The sequence below is a fragment of the Astyanax mexicanus genome, chromosome 18 (assembly GCF_023375975.1).
Source record: "Astyanax mexicanus isolate ESR-SI-001 chromosome 18, AstMex3_surface, whole genome shotgun sequence".
Taxonomy (NCBI): domain Eukaryota; kingdom Metazoa; phylum Chordata; class Actinopteri; order Characiformes; family Acestrorhamphidae; genus Astyanax; species Astyanax mexicanus.
Genome location: NC_064425.1, coordinates 38,170,969 through 38,194,932, shown reverse-complemented (window position 1 = coordinate 38,194,932; position 23,964 = coordinate 38,170,969). Strand labels below are relative to the sequence as shown.

Genomic DNA, 23,964 nt, shown 5'->3' with positions numbered 1-23,964 from the left:
TTCATTTCCTCTCTCTCTCACTCTGACCCCTAACTGTGTGTCCTCGTTTCTCCCTCTGTCTCTCTTCACACTGCACATCTTCCTGACTGGTTCCTGTTTGCCGTTACAGCAGCTGATCTGAAAGCAGGAGTCTGATCATACACTGATTCATTTTTAACATCAGAGCATCTAACCCACCTGCTCTGACTGATTCACCACCCTGTTACAGTACTGAAATACACTACTGTACTCTACACAATTACTTATGTGACGTAAAGCAATCACTGCTGACACAACCTCACCCATGACAGACCCTGGCTTGTGGACTTTTTGATGAGAACATGGTTCATTTCTTCTTTGGACTTAAGCACACAGCTTCACAGATTTATCTGATCAAAATACACTGAGTTTCTACTGTTTGATGGTTCATAATAATCCCAGATCCTGAATGAGCCTGTGAAGTTTAGTTCAAGTCTGCAGAAGTATTCAAGTAAGTTACAGTTGGCTCTGATCCAGGAGGATTTATTTGTACAGTGGTATGAAAAAGTTTGGGCACCCCTGATCATTTTCATGATTTTACTTTATAAATAATTGGTTGTTCTGATCAGCAATTTCAGTTAAATATATCATATAGCAGATGATATATGAGAAGAGATATTTGAGAAGAGAAATTAAGTTTATTAAGTTAATTAATGAAACAAAATTAGGCAGGTGCATAAATGTGGGCATTTTTGTCCTACCTTCAACACTAATTATTGGAACACAAAATTTGTTTGGTAAGCTCATTAAGAAATTTTAGCTGTCAGTTCCCACTAAGTCAGTTCTAGGGCCAAAATACCTTCAACCAGAAGCCAGACTCTCATTGGAAGCTATAGGAAGCGTTTAGAGGCTGTTATTTCTGCAAAAGGAGGATCTACTAAATAGTAGGGGTGTGACGAGACACTAATATCATGAGACGAGACGAGACACAATACTGGGTTCACGAGAACGTGACGAGACGAGATTTAAAAATAAAATTTTAAAGAAAACTTCAAAAATGAAAAATGGCTTGAAAAATAGAGTTTTATTGGACAAAATCATATAATGCAAACTTAACAGATGGGTTTCTCTCACACATTGATTCTATAAGAAAAAGAAATATCTGTTAATCCCAGAAAAACACTCTTTTACCTTTTAAAAAGCCATTTAAATGACTGAATAAAGAGGCGATTACTGTTTTTTTGCTGTTTTCCTCGGGTTTTGAGAGTTCAGGGCTGACACAGCCCTTGATCTGTCCGGGCGTGAGACAGCACGCTGGTGGGGGGCGGGGCTGGTGATGTAATGGGCCCTGCATTGTTTAATATAGCGATATATATCGTCGAAAAAACAACGTTTGCAATGTAAAATTTTTCCAATATCATGCAGCCTTAATGACGTCCATAGATAATGCAGGGGACCCCACAGGCATATTCCACAGGCCAGTGCAGCATGCTTTAGCTTTTCAGCAACATGGCAAAAGACACGAGACATGATACTAGCTTCTACATCATTACTATGTTGCCAGTCAGTATACTGTATGATTATTGAACAGCAGTTTAATAATTGTACTGCTGACCAATCGGCACCCACCCAAGATGGCGGCGCGTTAACACGCAGCGGCCGCTCCGGGTCCGTTAAATGGTGCTTTTGTGTTACTATTTGTCGTTTTTTCCGTTTATTTCCTGCAAATATGTGCATCGGAACACCCGTGCACATGTTCTACCACCGCCAGACCCTGCTACAGTGGAGAAATCAGCCAGAAAACACGCTACCGGACGAGGTTCTGCAGACGCTACTTGAGCTTAGCCTGCTAAGAGACCCAGGCCGCCAGCCCGCGGTGTTTCCTGACGCCGGAGCCCAGCGGAAGTGCCATCGCAAGCGGTGCGAGCGTAAGCGGAAGCGCGGAAAGAGAGCCGGGATCCGCGCGAGGCTAAAGGCTAGTCCTAGCCGGCCGGCTATACCATCGCTCTTTCTGGCAAACGTCTGTTCCCTTGACAATAAACTGTACTACATCCGACTCCAGCGAACAACCCAGCGTGAGTTCAGAGACTGCTGTGCTTTGGTTTTTGTGGAATCGTGGCTGAACGACAACATTCCGGACAGCGCCATTCAGCTAGACGGGCTAACCGCTTTCAGAGCGGATAGGAGCGCGGCTCTATCCGGGAAGACCCGCGGTGGAGGCGTGTGTGTTTACATCAACACGGAATGGTGTAACAACGCTGTGACTGTCGCCAAACACTGCTCTCCGCTGGTGGAGTTCCTGATAGTCAAGTGCAGACCTTTTTATTTAGTACGGGAGTTCTCCGCCATGCTAATAGCTGCTGTCTACATCCCACCCAGCGCTAGCATTGGTGCTAATGCTAAAGAGGCTCTGTGTGAACTCTATCGGTCTATCAGCGATCTGCAGAACAAACACCCAGACGGACTGTTTATTATCGCCGGAGATTTCAACCACGCAAATCTCAAGTCAGTGCTCCCTAAATTCCATCAACATGTGGACTTTGCAATGAGAGGAGCGAGCGCGCTGGATCTTGTTTACACAAACATCCCCATCGCGTACCGGGCGGAGCCCCGCCCCCACCTCGCTTTCTCAGACCACATGTGTGTTTGGCTGACTCCAACATACACACCACTCATCAGACGCTCCAGACCAGTTCAGAAGCAGGTGAAAACCTGGCCGGCAGGCTCCATCTCTGCCCTTCAGGACTGTTTTGAGTGCACTGCATGGGACATGTTCAGGGAGGCTGCTACAGAAGGCGATTCTGTTGATTTGGAGGAGTATGCAGCATCAGTCACTGGCTACATCAGCAAGTGTATTGATGATGTCACTGTCTCCAAGACCATCACTACACGCCCAAACCAGAAGCCTTGGATGACTGCTGAGGTACGTGCGCTGCTGAGGACCCGCGACTCCGCCTTCAGAGTGGGTGACAAGGTGGCCCTGAGGAAAGCGAGAGCCGACCTGTGAAGAGCCATCAGAGAGGCAAAGCGCGCACACGCCCAGAGAATCCACAGCCACTTCAAGGACACGGGTGACGCGCGGCATATGTGGCAGGGCATCCAGGCAATCACCAACTACAGGACAATGCCACCGTCCTGTGAACGTGATGCCTCCCTCCCTGATGCCCTGAACAACTTTTATGCACAGTTTGAGGCACAAAACAACATGATGGCGAGAAAGACCATGCCCAAGCCGGACAAGCAGGTGTTGTGCCTGACTGCAGTGGATGTGAGGAACACTCTGCGCAGAGTCAACCCACGAAAAGCTGCAGGACCAGACAACATCCCCGGCAGAGTGCTCAGGGAGTGCGCAGACCAGCTGACAGATGTTCTCACGGACATCTTCAACATCTCCCTGTGCAGCGCCACTGTCCCAACGTGCCTCAAGTCCACCACCATCGTTCCCGTGCCGAAGAAGTCCACAGTGTCCTGCCTCAATGACTACCGTCCCGTTGCACTTACACCCATCATCATGAAGTGCTTCGAGAGGCTAGTCATGAGGAACATCAAGACACGACTGCCCTCTTCACTGGACCCCCTGCAGTTTGCGTATCGTCCCAATCGCTCCACGGACGATGCCATCACCACCACCCTTCATCTCTCCCTCACCCACCTGGAGAAGGACACTTACGTCAGAATGCTGTTTATAGACTTCAGTTCAGCATTCAACACCATCATCCCACAGAACCTCATCAGGAAGCTAAGCTCGCTCGGCCTCAACACCCCCCTCTGCAACTGGATCCTGGACTTTCTGACGGGGAGACCCCAGTCAGTCCGGTTCGGGGGCAGCACCTCCAGCACCATCACACTGAACACTGGGGCCCCCCAGGGCAGTGTCCTGAGTCCTCTGCTGTTCACCCTGCTGACTCATGACTGTGCTGCAAAACACAGTTCTAACAGCTTTATCAAGTTCGCCGATGATACAACCGTGCTGGGTCTCATCACCAAAGGCGACGAGTCAGCATACAGAGAGGAGGTGCAGCGGCTGACAGACTGGTGTACAGTCAACAACCTTCACCTGAATGTGGACAAGACAAAGGAAATGGTTGTTGACTTCAGGAGAGCACAACACACCCACTCTCCACTCAACATCGACGGGTCCTCTGTGGAGATTGTTAAGAGCACCAAGTTCCTTGGTGTCCACTTAGCAGATAACCTCACCTGGACCCTGAACACCAGCTCCACAGCCAAGAAAGCCCAGCAGCGTCTCTACTTCCTCCGGAAGCCCGTCCTGGAAAAGGCCCGTCTCCCTCCACCCATCCTCACACTCTTCTATAGAGGGACCATTGAGAGCATCCTGAGCAGCTGCATCACTGCCTGGGACCTGCACCGTCTCTGACCGCAAGACCCTCCAGCGTATTGTGAGGACAGCTGAGAGGATCATTGGCGTCTCTCTCCCCTCCATCACGGACATCTACACCACCCGCAGCATCCGCAAAGCAACCAGCATTGTGAATGACCCCACCCATCCCTCACACAAACTGTTCTCCCTCCTGCCTTCGGGAAGGAGGTACCGCAGCATCCGGTCCAGCACGACCAGATTCTGCAACAGCTTCTACCCCCAAGCCATCAGACTCCTCAACTGCAGAGACTGAACTGATGGTTTTTCTGTACATGCACACACATTCTTTACCCCACTTACCCCAGAAAATGGAAAGCACTAAAAACCCTACTACCTCACTGGACTCTATTGCACACTGTGTAATAGAGGTAATTACTACCTCACTGGTCTTTTTTGCACGCTTTTTGCACACTGCATAATTTGCACACTGTCTTGTTATTTATTATTCTTTGTCTGTATTGTGTTGTATTGTCTGTCTGCACTTTTGTACTGTTGCACTATTGTTCTGTCTACACTGTGTTTATGTGCACCATGGTCCCTGGAGGAACGTTGTTTCGTTTCACTGTGTACTCTGTATATAGCTGAAATGACAATAAAAACCACTTTGACTTTGACTTTGACTATTTAGGAATTTACAGCTCTGTGAATCAGTTTCACAATACTGTAATAAGTCTACAACACAGTCTTCTGAAAGCTTTTCTCTGATTTAAAGCTCTTTCACTGTGTTTTGTAATCTCTGTGTCCTTAGAAAACCTCTGAACTCCGGACATTTTTCACAGGCTTTGGTTTTCTTGCACAAAGTGAAAGCTGGCCCTTCACTTTTAAATCCTCTGGCTCTTCCAGAGCTCTGGGATTTACAAATAAAAGCTGGTGGTTTCGTGATGACACAATGGAATGTGTCAGTGTGAAGCGGCTGCGTTTCAGAAAAATAATAACCAGCACGGTGAAGGGGAAGAGTAAATCACGAAGCTGTTGGAAATTACTTTTTGAACTGTGCTATCCACTCTGCTATGCATTTGCAGTACATCATAATACCATTTGCATGTGACCTGCTGAGAACATGATGTAAAGCTAAATTTCAGCTTTTGGCAGCGTTCCTGAGGGATTTGAGTCCAATACTCCTGAACAGAGGCATCCAGTTTAATGAAGTTTACTAATTTCTGGGTTTGCTGCTGCAACCAGCTTCTTCAAATCCCACCAAAGATTTTGTATTGGGTTCAATCCAGGAGAATCTTCCAGAACTTATTTTTAAACCAAGCCTTGGGATGCCTAAGGTCATTGTCCTGTTGGAAAGTCCAATGATGGCCAAGCTTTAGCTTCCTCTCAGCAGGCAATAGAGTTTTCTCCTAGGACTTGACTGAATCCATATTGCCTGCCACAAACTGTAGGATTCCAGTGCCAAAGGAAGCAAAGCACCCCAGAGCATCAGTGAACCATCAACATGCTTTACATTAAAGGAGAACTCCGGTGTAAAATTGACTTTTGGTGTAGTAAAACATGATAAAAAGTACTTACCTTCCAGAAATTTTAAAAACAGCTTCAAACCTACAAAAACTACAAAAATAGAGGTATGGAACAAAACGAAAGCTTCTCAGGCCTACAGATGAACAGTACGTCATTGTTTAAAGGAGAACATGGGTGGAAAATGGACTTTTGGTGTAACAAAAACATAATAAAAAGTTCTTATCTTTGATGAATAGCACACCTCTGTTCTCCCACAGCGTTCTGAGATCCAGAAATGTTAACAGTTTGTCCAAACACCCATCAGATTGGATGACATGGGGCATAATTTGCCCCAATAAATCTCTTTTTCACCGTTATCCAGGCTTATCAATGCCTTGTTTTAAATGTCAGGGCTCTTTAGATTCTAGCAAGTAGGTGTGGAGCTACTTTGAGCTGGATAACGGTGTAAAAAGCGATTTTTCGGGGTAAATTATGCCCAGTGTCACCCAGTCTGAAGGGTGTTTGGACAAACTGTTAAAATTTCTGGATATCAGAACGCTGTGGGAGAACTGAGGTGTGATATTCCTCAAATGTAAGTACTTTTTATCATGTTTTACTACACCAAAAGTCCATTGTACACCAGTTCTCCTTTAAGCAAGGACATACTGTTCATCTTTAGGCCAGAGAAGCTTCAGTTTTGTTCCGTAACTTCATTTTTGTAGTTTTGTAGTTGCTGTAAAGCTGTTTTGCTTTGTTTGGCTCTGAAAACTTTCAATGAATGATGGCAATAAGGATTCAATCAAATATCAGGAAATCCTGAAGAAATCCTCATGCATTCTGGGAGGAAGCTGAAGCATGGGCATCACAGGACTGTGGATACCTTAAAGTCCATTGAGGTTTGGTTTCAGAATGTTGGGTGGAATGTTACTCGCCAATGAGGATATTTCATAAGGAAGTTTGAGAAGAAATGAACATATATCAGTATGCAAGATTGTTAAACAGCCCATGGTAACTTCTAAGCAACTAAAGGCATTTCTAATTTTGTTTTTTGTTCAGAAAAATGAAAAAAATGCATTCCAGTACAGAAACTTGATCTTATATGTGTAACAATATGGTGGCAGTATCATTGTTTTGCCCCGTTTTACTGCATATAAACTAGGACTACCGTATTTTTCGGACTATAAGGCGCACCGTATTATAAGACGCACTATCAAAGAACGCCTATTTTCTGCTATTTTTCCATACATAGGGCGCATCGCATTATAAGGCGCGTTAAGTGACACTAGAAAGGGTGCCTATATCAAAGTGAACAGGGGTGGCGCCATGTTTCCCTTCCCCCACCGGGGGTGGTCGCTTGCCGGTGGAGCGTCTCAGTATACAAATCTAGCTATTTCAAAGTCAAACGAGTGCTGGATATTAATCTACACAGATTCCTCTCCTGAAAACTGTTTATTTGGGTGAGTAACGTGCTTCAGTTTATTTACAGTAAGCTTAGATTTAGCATAGCTATCCGCTAGCACGCTAGCTAGTCACCTAAACTAGTAAAGTTAACCCAAACTTAAACGACAGCGTTACACTGAGTAATCCTGCGTGTTCTGGTAAGACAGTGAGATATTAGCTAGCGATTCGTCCCCCGTAGCTTGTTTTAACGCGGTAAACAAGCAGATTACAGGCTGATAAAACTCACCTCTGAGAGAGTTAGCGCTTAGCATCTAGCTAATGCTAGCCAGGCAAAGCAGCACAGACTTACAGGCCAATAACTCACCTCTGAACGGTGAACGCTTAGCGATTAGCATCTAACTCTAATAATACTGCTCCAGCAGTATTAAAAGTACTAAATTTAGATAATACTGATCTCTGAACAGTGAAAAAGCTAGCTAGCTTAGCGGTTAGCATCTAGCTAATGCTATTGCTGCTCCAGCCACGGAGCTGCACGGCTCTGCACGGAGTGTGTGTTTACTGCTCCTTACACCTGACGGGTAAAATTTAGATAATACTGATCTCTGAACAGTGAATAAGCTAGCTAATGCTATTTGCTGCTCCAGCCTCGGAGCTGCACGGCTCTGGACTCTGTATAGCACTGAAACTCTGTATAACGCTGCACGGAGTGTGTGTTTACTGCTCCTTACAACCTGACGAGTAAAATTTAGATAATACTGATCTCAGTGAATAAGCTAGCTAGCTTAGCGGTTAGCATCTAGCTAATGCTATTGCTGCTCAGCCTCGGAGCTGCACGGCTCTGGACTCTGTATAGCACTGAAACTCTCTATAACGCTGCACGGAGTGTGTGTTTACTGCTCCTTACAACCTGACGAGTAAAATCCATACAAAAGGCGCACCGTATTATAAGACGCACTGTCAATTTTTGTGAAAATTGTTTTTAAGTGCGCCTTATAGTCCGAAAAATACGGTACTTTGCCTCATTAATTGTATAATAGATTCTAAGTTGTACCACCAAATTCAGAAGAAAAATGTCAGGGCATCTGCCCATGAGCTGAATCTCAAGAAACCGTGGACCATGCAGCAAGACAATGACCCTATAAACACACAAGCTGTTCCACTATTAAAACAGTTAGAGAACAATAAAGTCAATGTTTTGGAACAGGACCAAGTCAAAGTCCTGATCTTTATCCAGTTAAAATGTTGGAAATGTTGTGGGAGGAGCTGAAGCAGCAGATCATGGGAGGAAACCCACCAACATAATTTGGTAGGAGTCTGCGGAGCATCAAGTGCAAAACAACAGGACTCAGAATTAATCTATTTTAAAATCCCTCTTTGGGTGTAATCTGGACCGTGAGAATACAATTTCATGTGATTTAAAATGATGATGAAATCTCCATTAACCCTTGAATAATTTAGTGTTGGTAATTGGGCAAAAATTCCTCCATATTGGGTCATTTTACTTAATAAGTAAATGAGCAAGTCTAATATTTGGTTGATTTGTTTCTTCTTGTCTACTTTTAGGTCTAAAAATCAGATTTTGTGTCAAGTTGTATGTAGAAATATTTAAAATTCAGAAAGATTTAGTGAAATTCTTCCTGCAGTAATAAAGTTACTGTACCTTGAGTTTGGTCTCCAGCAGCTCTTTACTGGTGATGATGTGGGTGACTTCAGTCTGATTGAGTCCATGAGCAATCGCTGGACCACCAAGGGTAGAGTAAAGAGTGACCACTGTAACACACACACACACACACACACAGGAAAGAATTAACAAAAACATCTGTAAATCCTGGAGACAATCCATGAGTAATTGGTAAGGTTAATTCCTATTTTTTCAGACTTTTGAAGTAAAATATTTGTGAAGGTCATCCAGTGTTGTTAAATGGGTGAAGATAGCCATCCTCAACTTTCTTTATTTGGTGTATGGGAACCTGAACCATAAAAAAACATTAATTTTTATCCTGCTAACTAACCAAAACATGGATCAGATCGTTTAGCCAGACCAAATTCTGTTTCTCCCAACCATGGTTTACAGCCCCTTTTACACCTGCTACTTTGGTTCATACTTTTTTTAAAGTACAACTGCTAATAAATATTCTTTGGTATCAATGTAGTAGTTTTATACATTTGGTACAAACAAAAAAAATCTACATATGTCAGCCTGCCTCCGACTCTGTTTTCCCAGAATTCACCTGTGCTCTCTCATCTGAACTCTCCTGGTCATATGCCAACTCAGTTGCTCTGATTCCCCATCCTACTAATCAGTTAATTGTTCACACCTGTCCCAGTGTGTATAAATGTGCCCGGAATAGAATCTAGTTTCTAGCACTTCTACCTTGCTTTCTCTTTATCTTCTCTGCCTTTAGTGTATGACCACTGTTTGTTTTGTTTACTGACTACTGCTTTAGCTTAGCCCTTCAGTTAAAGTCTGTTTTCTTGTTTGACCGTTGCATGCTTTTGGACCTTTCTCTCTGCCTTGCCCATGGTTTGTGTTGTTAATCTTAATCTGTTTATGACCTTCTGCTTCAAACACTCTGATATGTTGATTGTTTATGCTGCCGTATTGTTATTAGCTACACCTTTGCTTGGTTTCCCCTGTAGTACTGTTACCATATTTAATAAATTCTCTGATTCTTATCCGTGTGTGTCTCACCCATGTCTGGCATTTGTGACAACATATGTTTGTCAATTTCATAAACAGTAACTTATTACCAAGGTTACCCTGATTTTGTGTGAAATAATAATAGTGTAACAAAACAGACCAAACATTACGTAAACAACAAAAAACATATTTAGATCTAAATAAGAAAACAAATACAAAATAGACTAAATTCACTGTATCACGATATGGAGTTTTTATTGTGTCAAAAAACAAAACAAGATGAGCATGAAAGCACCTTCAGAATGTAAAATTAGGACAGCTGTTATTGGGGCTTGGTGGGTAAAGAGTATGTGTCTGTTCGTCTAAAAGCATTTTTGTATTACAATAAACAATCAATACAAAATACTGAATAATAAAACTAAATGTCAGTTTCTGTGTAAAGTTCAGTTATGAAGTGTGTTATAGAATAAATGTATTGTTAAAGTGCTTAGAAATGGAGAAATTATTAAAATATAAACTTAAGCTTTGTTACCTACAGCTAAACCTAACTCCAATTTTATCATCAATATCTAAAAGTCAGGGTTTAACCCTCCTGTTATGTTCATTTGTCAGGAACAGCAATGGTGTTCCCGGGTCAATTTGATCTGGGGCATTTTTAATTATCCAATTAATATTCAACATAATAATTATTGAAAAAAATCCAAACAAGCAGTGTAAATATTTTATTAATAACTCCATTGCTAAGTATTGTATCAATATTTAGTGCAATGGTGTCCCTTACCTCTAACAGGTAAAAAAAAGAAAGACCAACCAACATATTATACATAATAGTTTTACATAACATTAAAATATAACACTGATTTTTTTTTAGTTTTTGTTTATTGCAGGGGGTTATATGTTGATTACACTAATTAAGGCAAGCAGAAGAAGTTTTATACTGAAAAAATACTTTTAACTATTTTTCCTAGATCTTCAAACTTTAAAACAGGTCAATCTGACCCATAACATAACAGGAGGGTTAAGTTCTGTTCTAAAAACGGAATACAACTAAAATATAATCAACTCTTATTCATATTTAATAAAGTAATTATACAGACGTAGCACCAAAAGAAAAAGCATTAGAAGCTTCTGGCATTATTTTGGGAAAATTCTTGAAAAAAAGGAAATGCCTGAAAAAATAACTGTAAAATGATTTTTTTAGAAAAAAAAAGAAAGAAAATGCAAGTAGTGCAGGCAGACACACACACTCATACACACACACACACACACACGACCTGGCTGTGAGGACAGAGTGCGAGAGAAACGCACCCAGTGACATCATCATTCAACGTCACTGCCTGAGGGCGTGACACCTCAGTCGTGAGACACAAACAAAGAGGTGATTAGATCAGCACACTCACACTCACACACACACACACTCACATGCACCCAGTAACACACACCACACAAACACACATCTTTAACCAGTAACACACACACTCCTATGCACCCAGTAACACACACCACACAAACCTATCTACACCACTTACATATAAAAACCAACAGTTGCCACACACACACACACACACACACTGTCTGATGGAAACATGTGTAAGAAGGCGCCGGATGTTGAGTTGACTACGTGAGCATCTGATGTTGACAAAAATGCTGGAGTGCAGAAGTCAGCCAGACAACCGGTGTGTGTGTGTGTGTGAGTGTGTGTAAGTGTGTGTGTGTGTGAGTGTGTGTGTGTGTGTATGTGTGTGTGTGTGAGTGTGTGTAAGTGTGTGTGTGTTAGGGGTCTCCTTAAGGGCTGAGAAAAGGCACGTCGTCATAAAACAACTTACATAAAAACACATAGAGGAGAGATAGAGATAGAGAGAAAGAGAAACAGAGAGAGAGAGAGAGAGAGAGAGACAGAGAGAGAGAAAAAGAGAGAGAAAAAAGAGAGAGAGGGAGAGAGAGAGAGAACAGAGAGAGAGAAATGGAGAGAGAGAGTAAAGGAGAGAAAGAAAAGAAAGGTAAGAGAGAGAGAGAGATAGACAGAGAGAGAGTAAATGAGAGCAAGAGAAAGAGACAGACAGAAACAGAGAGAGAGAAATGGAGAGAGAGAGTAAAAGAGAGAAAGAAAAGTGAGAGAGAGTGAAAGAGAGAGAGATATAGACAGAGAGAGAGTAAAGGAGAGCGAGAGAAAGAGACAGAGAGAGAGACAGAGATAGACAGAGAAACAGAGAGAGAGAGAGAGAGACAGAGAGAGTAAAGGAGAGCGAGAGAAAGAGAGAGAGAGAGAAATGGGGAGAGGGGGAGGAGAAACGACACACTTATATAACTGCAGAGCAGTGGGGACAAACTGACCTCCTTCAGACACACTCACACACACACACACACACACACACACCCTCCGGAGTGTCATAAAACACTTTGAGATATGGGAAAATGAAGTGTGTGTGTCGTTATGTTCATATATGGTTTGAAGTGTGTGTACATATAACAGTGTGGTAGTAAATGAGTGCAGTGTGTATACTGTAGCTGCACAGGCCTGAAAATTCAGTCCATATATAACAGTATTGTCAGTGTAGCCTGTTAAATGTATGTTAAGCAACATATAATTCATTTCACTCTGAATAAATATGCTCAAAAAAATCATATGTTTTCCAAGTTTTTTCCCATTTTTCCATACATTTACTGTTAACATGTAAGAACAGCTGCTAACACCCTATTACTCTCTCCACTGCTCTGTGCAGGATAACAGTTCATTTGCAAAGGTGTCAATTAATGAAGCAAAAATACTTTAAATGTTACTTTACTTCAGTGAAAATTTTGGTTATCTATACAAAACTATTTAAAGTATAAAAGTAAAAGTAATGTAAAAGGAAAAATGCCATTAAAAACAAAAGCTTAGGCCGAACCACAGAGTCCTATAGTGCAAAACCCCCCTCCCCTCCCCAAAACACATTTTTCTAAAAGCCATAATGTTAATGTTGATACATTTGGGATGCACTAGGCTGTTCCCTGTTTTAGCTGCATATATGCTCATTGAAAATGAATGTATTTTCTCTGCATGAATCATCTTCATACTAAACTATATACGTCTGCTATGTTCTTGCTGGAGTGTGTGGGGGGGGGGGGGGGGGGCGGGAGCACGGTATAAACCAATAGGACTTCTCATCCAATCACAATCATGAGACATCAGCAACATAAAGTGTATAATATATAATATAATATATATATATTATTTCTTTACTAATATATAATAGTTTGGGCACCCCTGATAATTTTCATAATTTCAGTATAAATCATTGGTTGTTAGGATCTGCAATTTCAGTTAAATATATCATGTAGCAGAAGAACACAGTGATATTTAAGAACTGAGATAAGGTTTATAGAATTTACAGAAAGTGTGCAATACTTCTTTAAACTAAATTAGTCAGGTCAATATTTAGTTGATCCTCCTTTTACAGAAATAACAGCCTCTAAACTCTTCCTATAGCTTCCAATAAGAGTCTGGCTTCTGGTTGAAGGTATTTTGGATCTTCTTTACAAATCATCTCCAGTTCAGTCAGGTTTGATGGTTTCTGACAGTCCACTTTAAATCTCACCACAGATTTACAATAATATTCAGTTCTGGGGACTGAGATGATCTGAGATGGTCATTCCAGAATGTTGTACTTGTTCCTCTGTATGAATGCTTTAGTGCTTTAGTAGATTGTGAGCAGTGTTTAGTGTTTAGGGTTGTTGTCTTGTTGAAGTATCCAGCCCCGGCGCTTTAACTTCAACTTTCTCACTGATTCTTAAATATTGTTCACAAGAATCTGCTGATATTGACTGAAATCCATGAGACTTTCAACTTTCAACTCAAAACTCCCAGTACCTGCACTGATCACACAGCCACACAGCATGATGAACCACCACCAAATTGTACTGTGGGGAGCAGTAAAGTGTTTATCTTGGAATGATGTGTGCTTTTTCCTCCGTGCATAAATAACCACCCTCCAAATAACTCTTTAATATTAGTTTCATCAGTCCACAGAACTTTATTCTAAAATGAAACTGACTTCTACAAATGTGCTTTAGTTTTAGCATACCTCAAGTGACTCTGTTTGTGGCGTGTGCTCAGAATAGGCTTTTTCTGCATTTCTCTCCCATACAGCCTCTCCCTGTGTAAAGTGAGCTGAATAGTGAATAGTGAACGATGCACAGTGACTCCGTGTTTGGAGCTCTGGAGGTCTGTGTGTTGACTATGACTGTTCTCTCCATCCTTCTCCTCTGCTTATCTGAGATTTTTCTTGTTCTGTCACTTCAGCTCTTAACTAGAACTGTGTCTGTGGTTCTTCCATTTCCTCACTCTGTTCCTCACAGTGGAAACTGCAGCTGAAATCTCTGAGATTTGAGCTTTTTGTATTCTTCCTCTAAACCATGATGTTGAACAATCTTTGTTTTCAGGTTATTTGAGAGTTGTGTGTTTTGAGACTCCCATGTGGTCGCTCTTCAGAGAAGATGCAAAGAGAAGAAAATCTTTGAAACCCTTTCTCATAATTGGATTCACCTGTGTAAATGTAAGTCAAGGGTCAATGAACTTGTCTAATTTAGTTTAAAGATTTATTGCACACTTTCTGTAAATCCTATAAACTTCATTTCACTTCTCAAATATCATTGTGTTCATCTGCTGCAACTGAAATTGCATTATTGCAGTCCTGAAAGGCTTAGTAAGCAGGAGGCAAGCATATTTGTGAAATGTCAAGCACTAATAGTGTGTAAAACTCACATGGGAAGTTGTTCATGAAGCACGCCTGTGCTGCTATAATCCACTCTGCTCTGGTTTCACAGAAGATGGCGATGTTTTTGTAGGGTCTCTGTCCCAGAGCAGCTAATCCACTCCCAAACGAACTCGCTGCTCTATACACCTTCTCAAACGACAGCCAGCGATACTCTCCCAATACCACCTACAGAGAGAAAGAGAGAGAGAGAGAGAGAGAGAGAGAGAGAGAGAGAACACAATGTTAACAGTAAACTGTGTTATCATCAGTTTGCCATCAAGCTGCCGGCGCTCATAGGGAGCAAAATTGGCCCTGCTCCCTCCGGGTGGGTAGATGGCGCTCTCTCCCCACATCACTCCTAGGGTGATATCTGCAGCACAGGGCATCTGTGAGCTGGTGTATCAGAACCGAGTCGCTGCGATTTCCTCCGAGTGCGCTGTGACGCTACTCAGCAATTCTGCATCAGCAGCAGCTCGAAAAGAAGGCGGTGTCTGACTTCACATGTATCGGAGGAAGCATGTGTTAGTCTTCACCCTCCTGGTGTGTTGGAGCATTACTAGTGATAGGGGGAGTCCTAGTGAGTGGGATGGGTAATTGGCCGTGCTTAATTGGGCAGAAAATGGGGAAAAAAAGAAAAAAAAGAAATGGCAATGGTGATTTAAACAATTGGTAAAGTAGTGACTCCACACTCATTTCTACTGTCAGACCTCAGATCTTTCTAGATACTGATCTTACTTTGTGTTTTCCATCAATCAGCATTAAACCTGTCATATTAATATATTTGTAAGTATGTTCAACTATTTACTATAAATTAAATCACTCAACTGTTCAACTAAACAACAGATCACTGTAGCCTTTTGAACTGATGTGTTGTAACTGCTTTTCATTGGTTTTAAGGCATTTACAACCTAATCAATAATACTTAATAATCTTTTATTAATTTATAAACCATTTAAAAACCCTTTATAAGGGTAGTCTTATTTTAAAGTGGTACCCAAAAACTTATAAAAAGGATCCACAAAACGAGTCTCTGAGGAGCAAAGATTGTGCAGAGAACCTCCAGTTTACTATAAATGTTTGAGTAAATCCATATATCATTAATGCAGCAAAATACACTGAGATCTTAGAGCAACTTGCCTTCAATTCAACATCTTTTACAGGGACAGATTTCAACAAGCCAATGCAAAACCACAAGCTGCACACATACAAAAGCATCACTGCAGATTAAGACGGTACTGGCCTGCCTGTAGTTCTAACACTTCTAATAATATTACAATATTTTACAGTATTTTCACGATAACCATATTCTTGGTGATTTACCTAGCCAATTACCCCACCCACTCATTAGGAGTCCCCCTATCACTAGTGATGCTCCAACACACCAGGAGGGTAAAGACTAACACATGCCTCCTCTGATACATGTTAAGTCAGACACCTCTTCTTTTCGAGCTGCTGCTGATGCAGCATTGCTGAGTAGCATCACAGCGACTCGGTTCTGATACATCAGCTCACAGACGCCCTGTGCTGCGGACATCACCATAGAAGTGATGTGGGGAGAGAGCACCATCTACCCACCCAGAGGGAGCAGGGCCAATTTTGCTCCCTCTGAGCGCCGGCAGTTTGATGTCAAAGATGCATGAGCGGTGACAAAACATTTTTTTTATTAAATTCAAGAAGATACTACTCCAACAAAATAAATATTACCTTTTAAAAATAAATATGAGTTTTATAGATTCAGCAGAAGCAAAAATTCGAAAAACCTTATAAAATTTACAAAAGACCCTAATTTTGTATAAAATAATACTAGTGTAGCAAAAAATACAAATAGAATAAAGGTTTACTACAAAAGTAAAGTATAGCATATTTAGTGCATGTAACCTGCAAACAAACTATTAAGAGTAACTACAATAAATATAAAAAATAAATTGACAATAAAAAAACAATGTAAACACTGACCCTGTATTGTTGAAGAAAGAACAATACAATATAACATAATTTAAAACACTTTATCACTTACCTGATGCCAACATGCATTTTAATTTTAAAATATAAATGCTTTACTGCCACACTGTCTGCAATCATATAGAAGGAAATGTAGAAAACACCCGTTGTTTTAAATATACCAATAAATGTATTGGTATATATAAATATATATATATATATATATATATATATATATATATATATATATATATATATATATATATATATATATATATATATATACAGGTGCTGGTCAACGAATTAGAATAATTTGAAATAGTGCAATCATGAAATTCTTTGAATGCATTTTTTGTGCAGAAAGCAAATCAGGTGTTCACCGCACCTGTCCTACTCGTTAGACTAATCACAGAACTCGTTACCTGGAAAAAAATTTGCTCAGCTGAGCTTTCCAAAAGGCCCATTTAGGCCATTTAACTGACACTGTTGTTTTATTGAATTAGAATAATGGAGAAACCGTTTCATTGAATTAGAATAAATGCTCGAATTTTTGTTTTCTGTGAAGAGTGTTCACTGTGCAGTAAGTCAGGGTTGAGTAGAATTTCTAAGTTGTAAAATCAATCATGGGTAAGCAGCGCGACCTCTCAACCGGAATAGTGGCTCAAATTCAAGCCCTTCGCCAACAAGGCTTGACCCAAACTAAAATTGCTGAGCAGCTCGGCATCAGCCAGTCTTCCGTCTGCAAAGCTCTCAAGAAAAACTGCAGCAAGCGCACCAACTGTTCCGGCGTCCAAAAACTTCTGCTCGCGACAACAAGCAGCTGAGAAAGATCGCAGTCAGCAACCACTTCCGAGCTCACCGACTTGAGGAACAAGCAGACCGGCGCTGACGTCTCCAGATCAACCACTTACCGTCGTCTGCGCGAACTCGGCTTCAAATCTCGCGTTCCAGCAGTAAAACCGATGCTGAACAAGAAACAAATGGAGAAACGGCTGAAGTGGGCCAAAGAACACGGCGAGTGGACTGCTGAAGACTGGCAGAAAGTGGTCTTCAGTGACGAATCACGCTTCTGCATCTCCTTCGGTGACCAAGGTCCTCGTGTCTGGCGTTGTGGTGGCGAAACCTACAACCACGAGTGCGTGAAAAGATCCGTCAAGTTTCCCCAGAGCGTTATGGTCTGGGGATGCATGTCCGCTCGAGGTGTAGGGAAACTCTGCTTCCTCAAGAAGACTGTCAATGCTGCCGTATATCAAGATGTTCTGGAAACGTTCCTGATTCCGACTGTTGAGGAACAGTTCGGCGAAGAAGACTTCATATTTCAACAGGATCTTGCACCGGCTCATGCAGCAAAGTTGACCAAAGATTGGTTCACTAAAAAACAGCTTGAAGTTTTGGCATGGCCGGCCAACTCGCCTGACCTCAATGTCATTGAAAACCTTTGGGCCATCGTCAAGCGGAAAATTCGCGACAGAAAGCCTACTATGCTGGACCAACTGAAGCAGAACATCGCCACTGCCTGGGAAGCTGTGAGTGCGGAAACTTGCGACAAGCTGGTCAAATCGATGCCGCGGAGACTTCAGGCAGTCCTACAAGCCAAGGGGGCAGCCACAAAATACTGAGAAAGTGATGATTGTAATTATAATAAAAATTATTCTAATTCAATGAAACGGTTTCTCCATTATTCTAATTCAATAAAACAACAGTGTCAGTTAAATGGCCTAAATGGGCCTTTTGGAAAGCTCAGCTGAGCAAATTTTTTTCCAGGTAACGAGTTCTGTGATTAGTCTAACGAGTAGGACAGGTGCGGTGAACACCTGATTTGCTTTCTGCACAAAAAATGCATTCAAAGAATTTCATGATTGCACTTCAAATTATTCTAATTCATTGACCAGCACCTGTATATATATATATATATATATATATATATATATATATATATATATATATATATATATATATATATATGCGTATATATATATATATATATATATATATATATATATATATATATATATATATATATATATATATATATATATATATATACGTATATATGTATGTATATAATGTGTATTACTTGCTACTGTCAAGCAGGTAATTTCTAGTTTGTACCATATGTGATATACACTCATACCTTCCTGTGTCCTTAGTTGTACCTTTTACTGTTTCCATAAAATACTGCATTGACCAAGAATAGTAAGACAGTGCCATCTGCAGGAGGACTTCTTTTTTATGTGCACATTGTATTAAGTCTGATCTAGATCCATAGTTATTACTACCAATTTAATATAAAAAATGCAAACTTTTGTAGAAACAAAAAATGGAGGTTAAGTTTAAAATAATATACTTTATTAGATATGTCTACAATTAAACTAAGCTACACTGCAAACCCAGACATGACGGTCTGATTTGGCTACACTGTAAAAAAAAAAAAATCCTTCTGTTAAAAAAGGAAAATGTACTGGCAGTTTTATTACCTGAAAAGTTTCTGAAAATCTTTGCTTTAATTTAGTGGAGGTTCCTCATTTCTGCTGACTGATAAGAGCACAGCACACAAGCACAGAAATGCTTTAACCCCTAAACACTGAAGGAGAGCTTTAGCTTAACATTCCAAACGTTTTATTGTGTAAGACTGCTCAGACTGTGTAAATAAGCTTCAGTCACTGTTACCAAGAACCAATCAGCATTTAAACATGTTAAAACGTGAGCTGAGGAGTCTGTGTTGTAATGATTAAGCTGAAAGACTTGAGTGTGTGCACTGATCACACTCACAATCAGCTTACTGTTCATTCAGCTCACATTTAGTTTCTGCTGTAGGCTGCTTTCCTGTTCCGGAAATATTATAAACTGTGTGTACAGACTTGGCCATTTCAAAATATTAACTTAATTCTTCTTCTTTATGGTTGTCCTCGAAGCATTCTTTGGTAGAACTGATGATTCACCGGTAGTGGAACTGATGATTATCAAGTGCCGTCCGTTCTATCTACCGAGAGATTTCTCCGCCGTGCTGATCGCTGCTGTTTACATCCCTCCGACCTCCAACAACAGCGTGAGGAGTGAAGCACTGACTGAACTGTACCAGTACATCAGTGAACAGCAGACAGTGCACCCAGATGCTTTTCTCATTCTGGCTGGAGATTTCAACCATGCAGACCCAAAGAGTGTGTTTTCTGGACTTTTTAAACACATAGACTTTCCAACCAGGGGAAACAACATATTGGACCAGGTCTTTACTACACACAGAGGAGCCTACCGAGCCTCCCCCCTCCCCCACCTGGGAGCCTCTGATCACCTCACCATTATGCTAATGCCAGCCTACAGACCACTGGTTAAAGTCACCAAACCAGTTCTTAAGCAGGTACGAGTATGGCCAGAGGGTTCCTCAGAGGCACTTCAGGACTGTTTCAGCACAACAGACTGGAATATGTTCAGAGAGGCTGCCACCCACAACAACTCCACAGACATTCAGGAGTACACAGAAACTGTCTCTGCCTACATCACCAAGTGCACTGATGATGTAACCGACCTCAAGACCGTCACTGTTCGAGCGAATCAGAAACCATGGCTGACAGGAGAGGTCCACAAGCTCCTGAAGGCTAGAAATGCAGCCTTCAGAACAGGTGACCAGGCAGGCTTGAGTTCAGCCAGGGCCAACCTGTCCCGCGGGATCAGGAAAGCTAAGAGGCTGTACTCAAAGAAGATTTCCCAACACTTCAGTGACAGCAGAGACACACGGAACCTGTGGCAGGGTATCCAGTCTATCACAGGCTATAAACCACATCCACAGACCTGCGACAGCGACACATCTCTGCTGAACGACCTGAATGGGTTCTTCGCAAGGTTCGAGCCACTCAACAACACACCCGCCCAGAAATCCATCCTTCCTCCTGGTGACCAGGTGCTGACGCTGTCCCCAGACAGTGTGAGGAGAGCATTCAGCAGGATCAATGCTCGGAAAGCTCCTGGGCCTGACAACATTCCTGGCCGTGTGGTGAGAGACTGTGCCTGGGAACTCGCAGAGGTTTACACTGACATTTATAACACCTCTCTGAGTCAGGCGGTGGTTCCCACATGCTTCAAAGCCACCACCATCATCCCTGTCCCAAAGAAGGCATCGCCATCCTGTTTCAATGACTATCGTCCAGTTGCACTCACCCCCATCCTCAAGAAGTGCTTCGAACGACTAGTCATGCATCACATCAAGTCTTTGCTCCCCCCCTCCCTGGACCCCTACCAGTTTGCTTAATCGGTCAAATCGCTCGACTGATGATGCCATCTCCACTGTTCTCCACTCAGCCCTCACACACCTGGACAAGAAGAACACCTACGTCAGAATGCTGTTTGTTGACTTCAGCTCAGCATTCAACACAATCGTCCCCCAACAGCTCATACACAAACTGGACAGTCTGGGGCTGAGCACTTCACTGTGCAACTGGCTGTTAGACTTCCTGACTGGAAGACCACAGGCAGTGCGGGTTGGCAGCAGCACATCCAGCATCACCACACTGAACACAGGGGCTCCCCAAGGATGTGTGCTGAGCCCCCTTCTGTTCACTCTGCTGACCCACGATTGCACACCAGCACACACCTCCAACCTCTTCGTCAAGTTTGCGGATGACACGACGGTGGTGGGTCTCATCAGCAACAACGATGAGTCACACTACAGGAGCGAGGTGAGCCGCCTGGCCTCCTGGTGCAAACACAACAATCTCTCTCTGAACACAGAGAAGACCAAGGAGATTGTTGTGGACTTCAGGAGAACTCACACACTGCACACCCCTCTGTTCATCAATGGAACTGCTGTGGAGAGGGTGAGCAGCACCAAGTTCCTGGGTGTGCACGTCACAGAGGACCTCTCCTGGAGCACCAACTCAGCGTCACTGACCAGGAAGGCAAATCAGCGTCTCTACTTTCTCCGCAAGCTGAGAAGAGCTGGAGTCCCCACCCCCATCATGACCACCTTCTACAGAGGGGCCATCGAGAGCATTCTGACCAGCTGTTTCACCGTGTGGTACGGGGCCTGCACAGCATCCTGCCGCAGGACCCTCCAGCGCATCGTGAGAGCAGCTGAGAAGATTGTTGGCACCTCTCTCCCCTCCCTTCAGGACTTGTACAGCTCCCGCCTCACACGGAAAGCCCTCCGTCTGGCAGGAGATCCCTCCCACCCCACTACACAGCTTCTTCAGCCTGCTGCCATCAGGGAGGAGACTGCGGAGTCTCGGGGCGAGGACCAGCAGACTGCGAGACAGCCCCATCCATCAGGCTGTGAGGATGCTGAACTCTCTTCCTGCTCTACCCCTGATCCCAATCCTGCCCCCAGCACACACTCACTCAGCATCCTGACCCCCCCCACTAATAAAGTACTGAAACTCTGCACTACAATGCACAAAGTACTGGTCCCTTCCAAACGGACTTGCACTACACAACACCTGCACTACTGCTATACTTGCACTGTCAATACGCACTTTAATTCCACTTAATTAAACTGTGAACTTTAAGGACTTACGCACCCATTCACTTTACCAGCCTTAAGCTATATACCATATACCGTATTTGCACTACTGTTATTTACTATTTTTACTGTCATTCCATCTCAATCACCATCAATATTGCACTATTGATTTACGTATGTTTATTGTGTCTTGCTGTATTGAACATATAGTGTCTCCCACTCTTTTATATTATAATTATATATCTTTTTTTTACTTATTTCTACTTATATTTATATATCTATTCCTCCCCCACACCACTGCACCTTTTTTGTCTCATGTATGTCTATTTGTGTCCCTGCTGTATTGTACACATAGTGTCTCCCATTCTCCTTTATTAGTGTGATTGCAGTAATGCAATCACAGTATTGTTCTTCTTAAGTCTTATTCTTCTTCTTCTTCTTCTTATTAGTGTGATTGCAGTAATGCAATCACAGTATTGTTCTTCTTAAGTCTTATTCTTCTTCTTCTTATTATTATTATTATTAGTGTGATTGCAGTAATGCAATCACAGTATTGTTCTTCTTAAGTCTTATTCTTATTATTATTATTATTATTATTATTATTAGTGTGATTGCAGTAATGCAATCACAGTATTGTTCTTCTTAAGTCTTATTCTTCTTATTATTATTATTATTCCACCTGTTTTTTGTCCGGTTAACTAGTGCCGCAGTTTTCGAAATATCGACTTCGTTCAAAAGAGAAAACGTGCGTCCATATCGGGAATGGTGGGCTTGTATACAGCTTTCCGATCGGACTTACGTTTTTCGTAAAAACTTCGTAAGTACGCGTTTTTTTGCCCATTGAAAATGAATGGGCAGAACTTTGCACGCCCGTGGACGTCGCAATTTTTGAAATACGAAGATAAAACCAATTGAGGACCTGTAGAACTTATTGAGCTCTTTCCGAAAATATGCGTTACGAAAAGTTACGACGTACGGATTTCGTACGAATGTCGTACGAAGTGGCCCCATTGGAATGAATGGGGCCAATCGGAGGACGGCAGCTAGATCGAAGGACAGGTAGCTAGAACTCCAGTACTGTGAGTGTATGGAGCAGCTATGGGATAAATCAGCGTTAGGTCAAAAGTTTGGACACCCCGGCCCCCCCCAGTACTGTGTGTAATGGAGCCACGGGTCAAAAGTTTGGACACCCCGGCCCCCCAGTACTGTGTGTAATGGAGCCACGGGTCAAAAGTTTGGACACCCCCGAACGGCCAGAGCAACCTAGCGTGCATAGATGATTGATGTATTTGCACGTTGCGTAGCAACGTGCAAACACCATTTAATCTAATTTATGCATATAAATCACCTAGCAACCACCTAGAAACACCATAGCAACCACCACAGATACCATAGCAACACCTTAGCAACCGCCTAGCAACACCTTAGCAACCACCTAGCAACACCTTAGCAACCTCCCCGGATACCATAGCAACACCTTAGCAACCGCCTAGCAACACCTTAGCAACCGCATAGCAACCACTTAGCAACACCTTAGTAACCACCCCGGATACCATAGCAACACCTTAGCAACCGCCTAGCAACCGCCTAGCAACACCTAAGCAACCGCATAGCAACCACTTAGCAACACCTTAGCAACCACCCCGGATACCATAGCAACACCTTAGCAACCGCCTAGCAACACCTTAGCAACCACCTAGCAACACCTTAGCAACCACCCCGGATACCATAGCAACACCTTAGCAACCGCCTAGCAACACCCTAGCAACCACCTAGCAACCACCTAGCAACACCTTAGCAACCACCCCGGATACCATAGCAACACCTTAGCAACCGCCTAGCAACACCCTAGCAACAACCTAGCAACCACCTAGCAACACCTTAGCAACCACCCCGGATACCATAGCAACACCTTAGCAACCGCCTAGCAACACCTTAGCAACCACCTAGCAACCACCTAGCAACACCTTAGCAACCACCCTGGATACCATAGCAACACCTTAGCAACCGC

The 23,964-nt window shown here is 42.5% G+C and overlaps 2 protein-coding genes across 10 annotated transcripts in view; one reads left to right on the top strand and one right to left on the bottom strand.

Moving 5' to 3' along the window:
• The window catches only part of wdfy1 (WD repeat and FYVE domain containing 1), a 1,176,431-nt gene that overhangs the window by 155,277 nt on the left and 997,190 nt on the right, over positions 1-23,964 (top strand). The window lies entirely within an intron of this gene.
• Positions 1-23,964, bottom strand: part of acsl3a (acyl-CoA synthetase long chain family member 3a) — a 190,618-nt gene that overhangs the window by 33,843 nt on the left and 132,811 nt on the right. Inside the window, exons 3-4 of the mRNA XM_007237467.4 lie at positions 14,569-14,746; positions 8,844-8,953 (exon numbers count right to left, since the gene is read on the bottom strand). Of these exons, the coding sequence (XP_007237529.3) occupies positions 8,844-8,953; positions 14,569-14,746 (288 nt within the window). The remainder of the gene's footprint in view (positions 1-8,843; positions 8,954-14,568; positions 14,747-23,964) is intronic.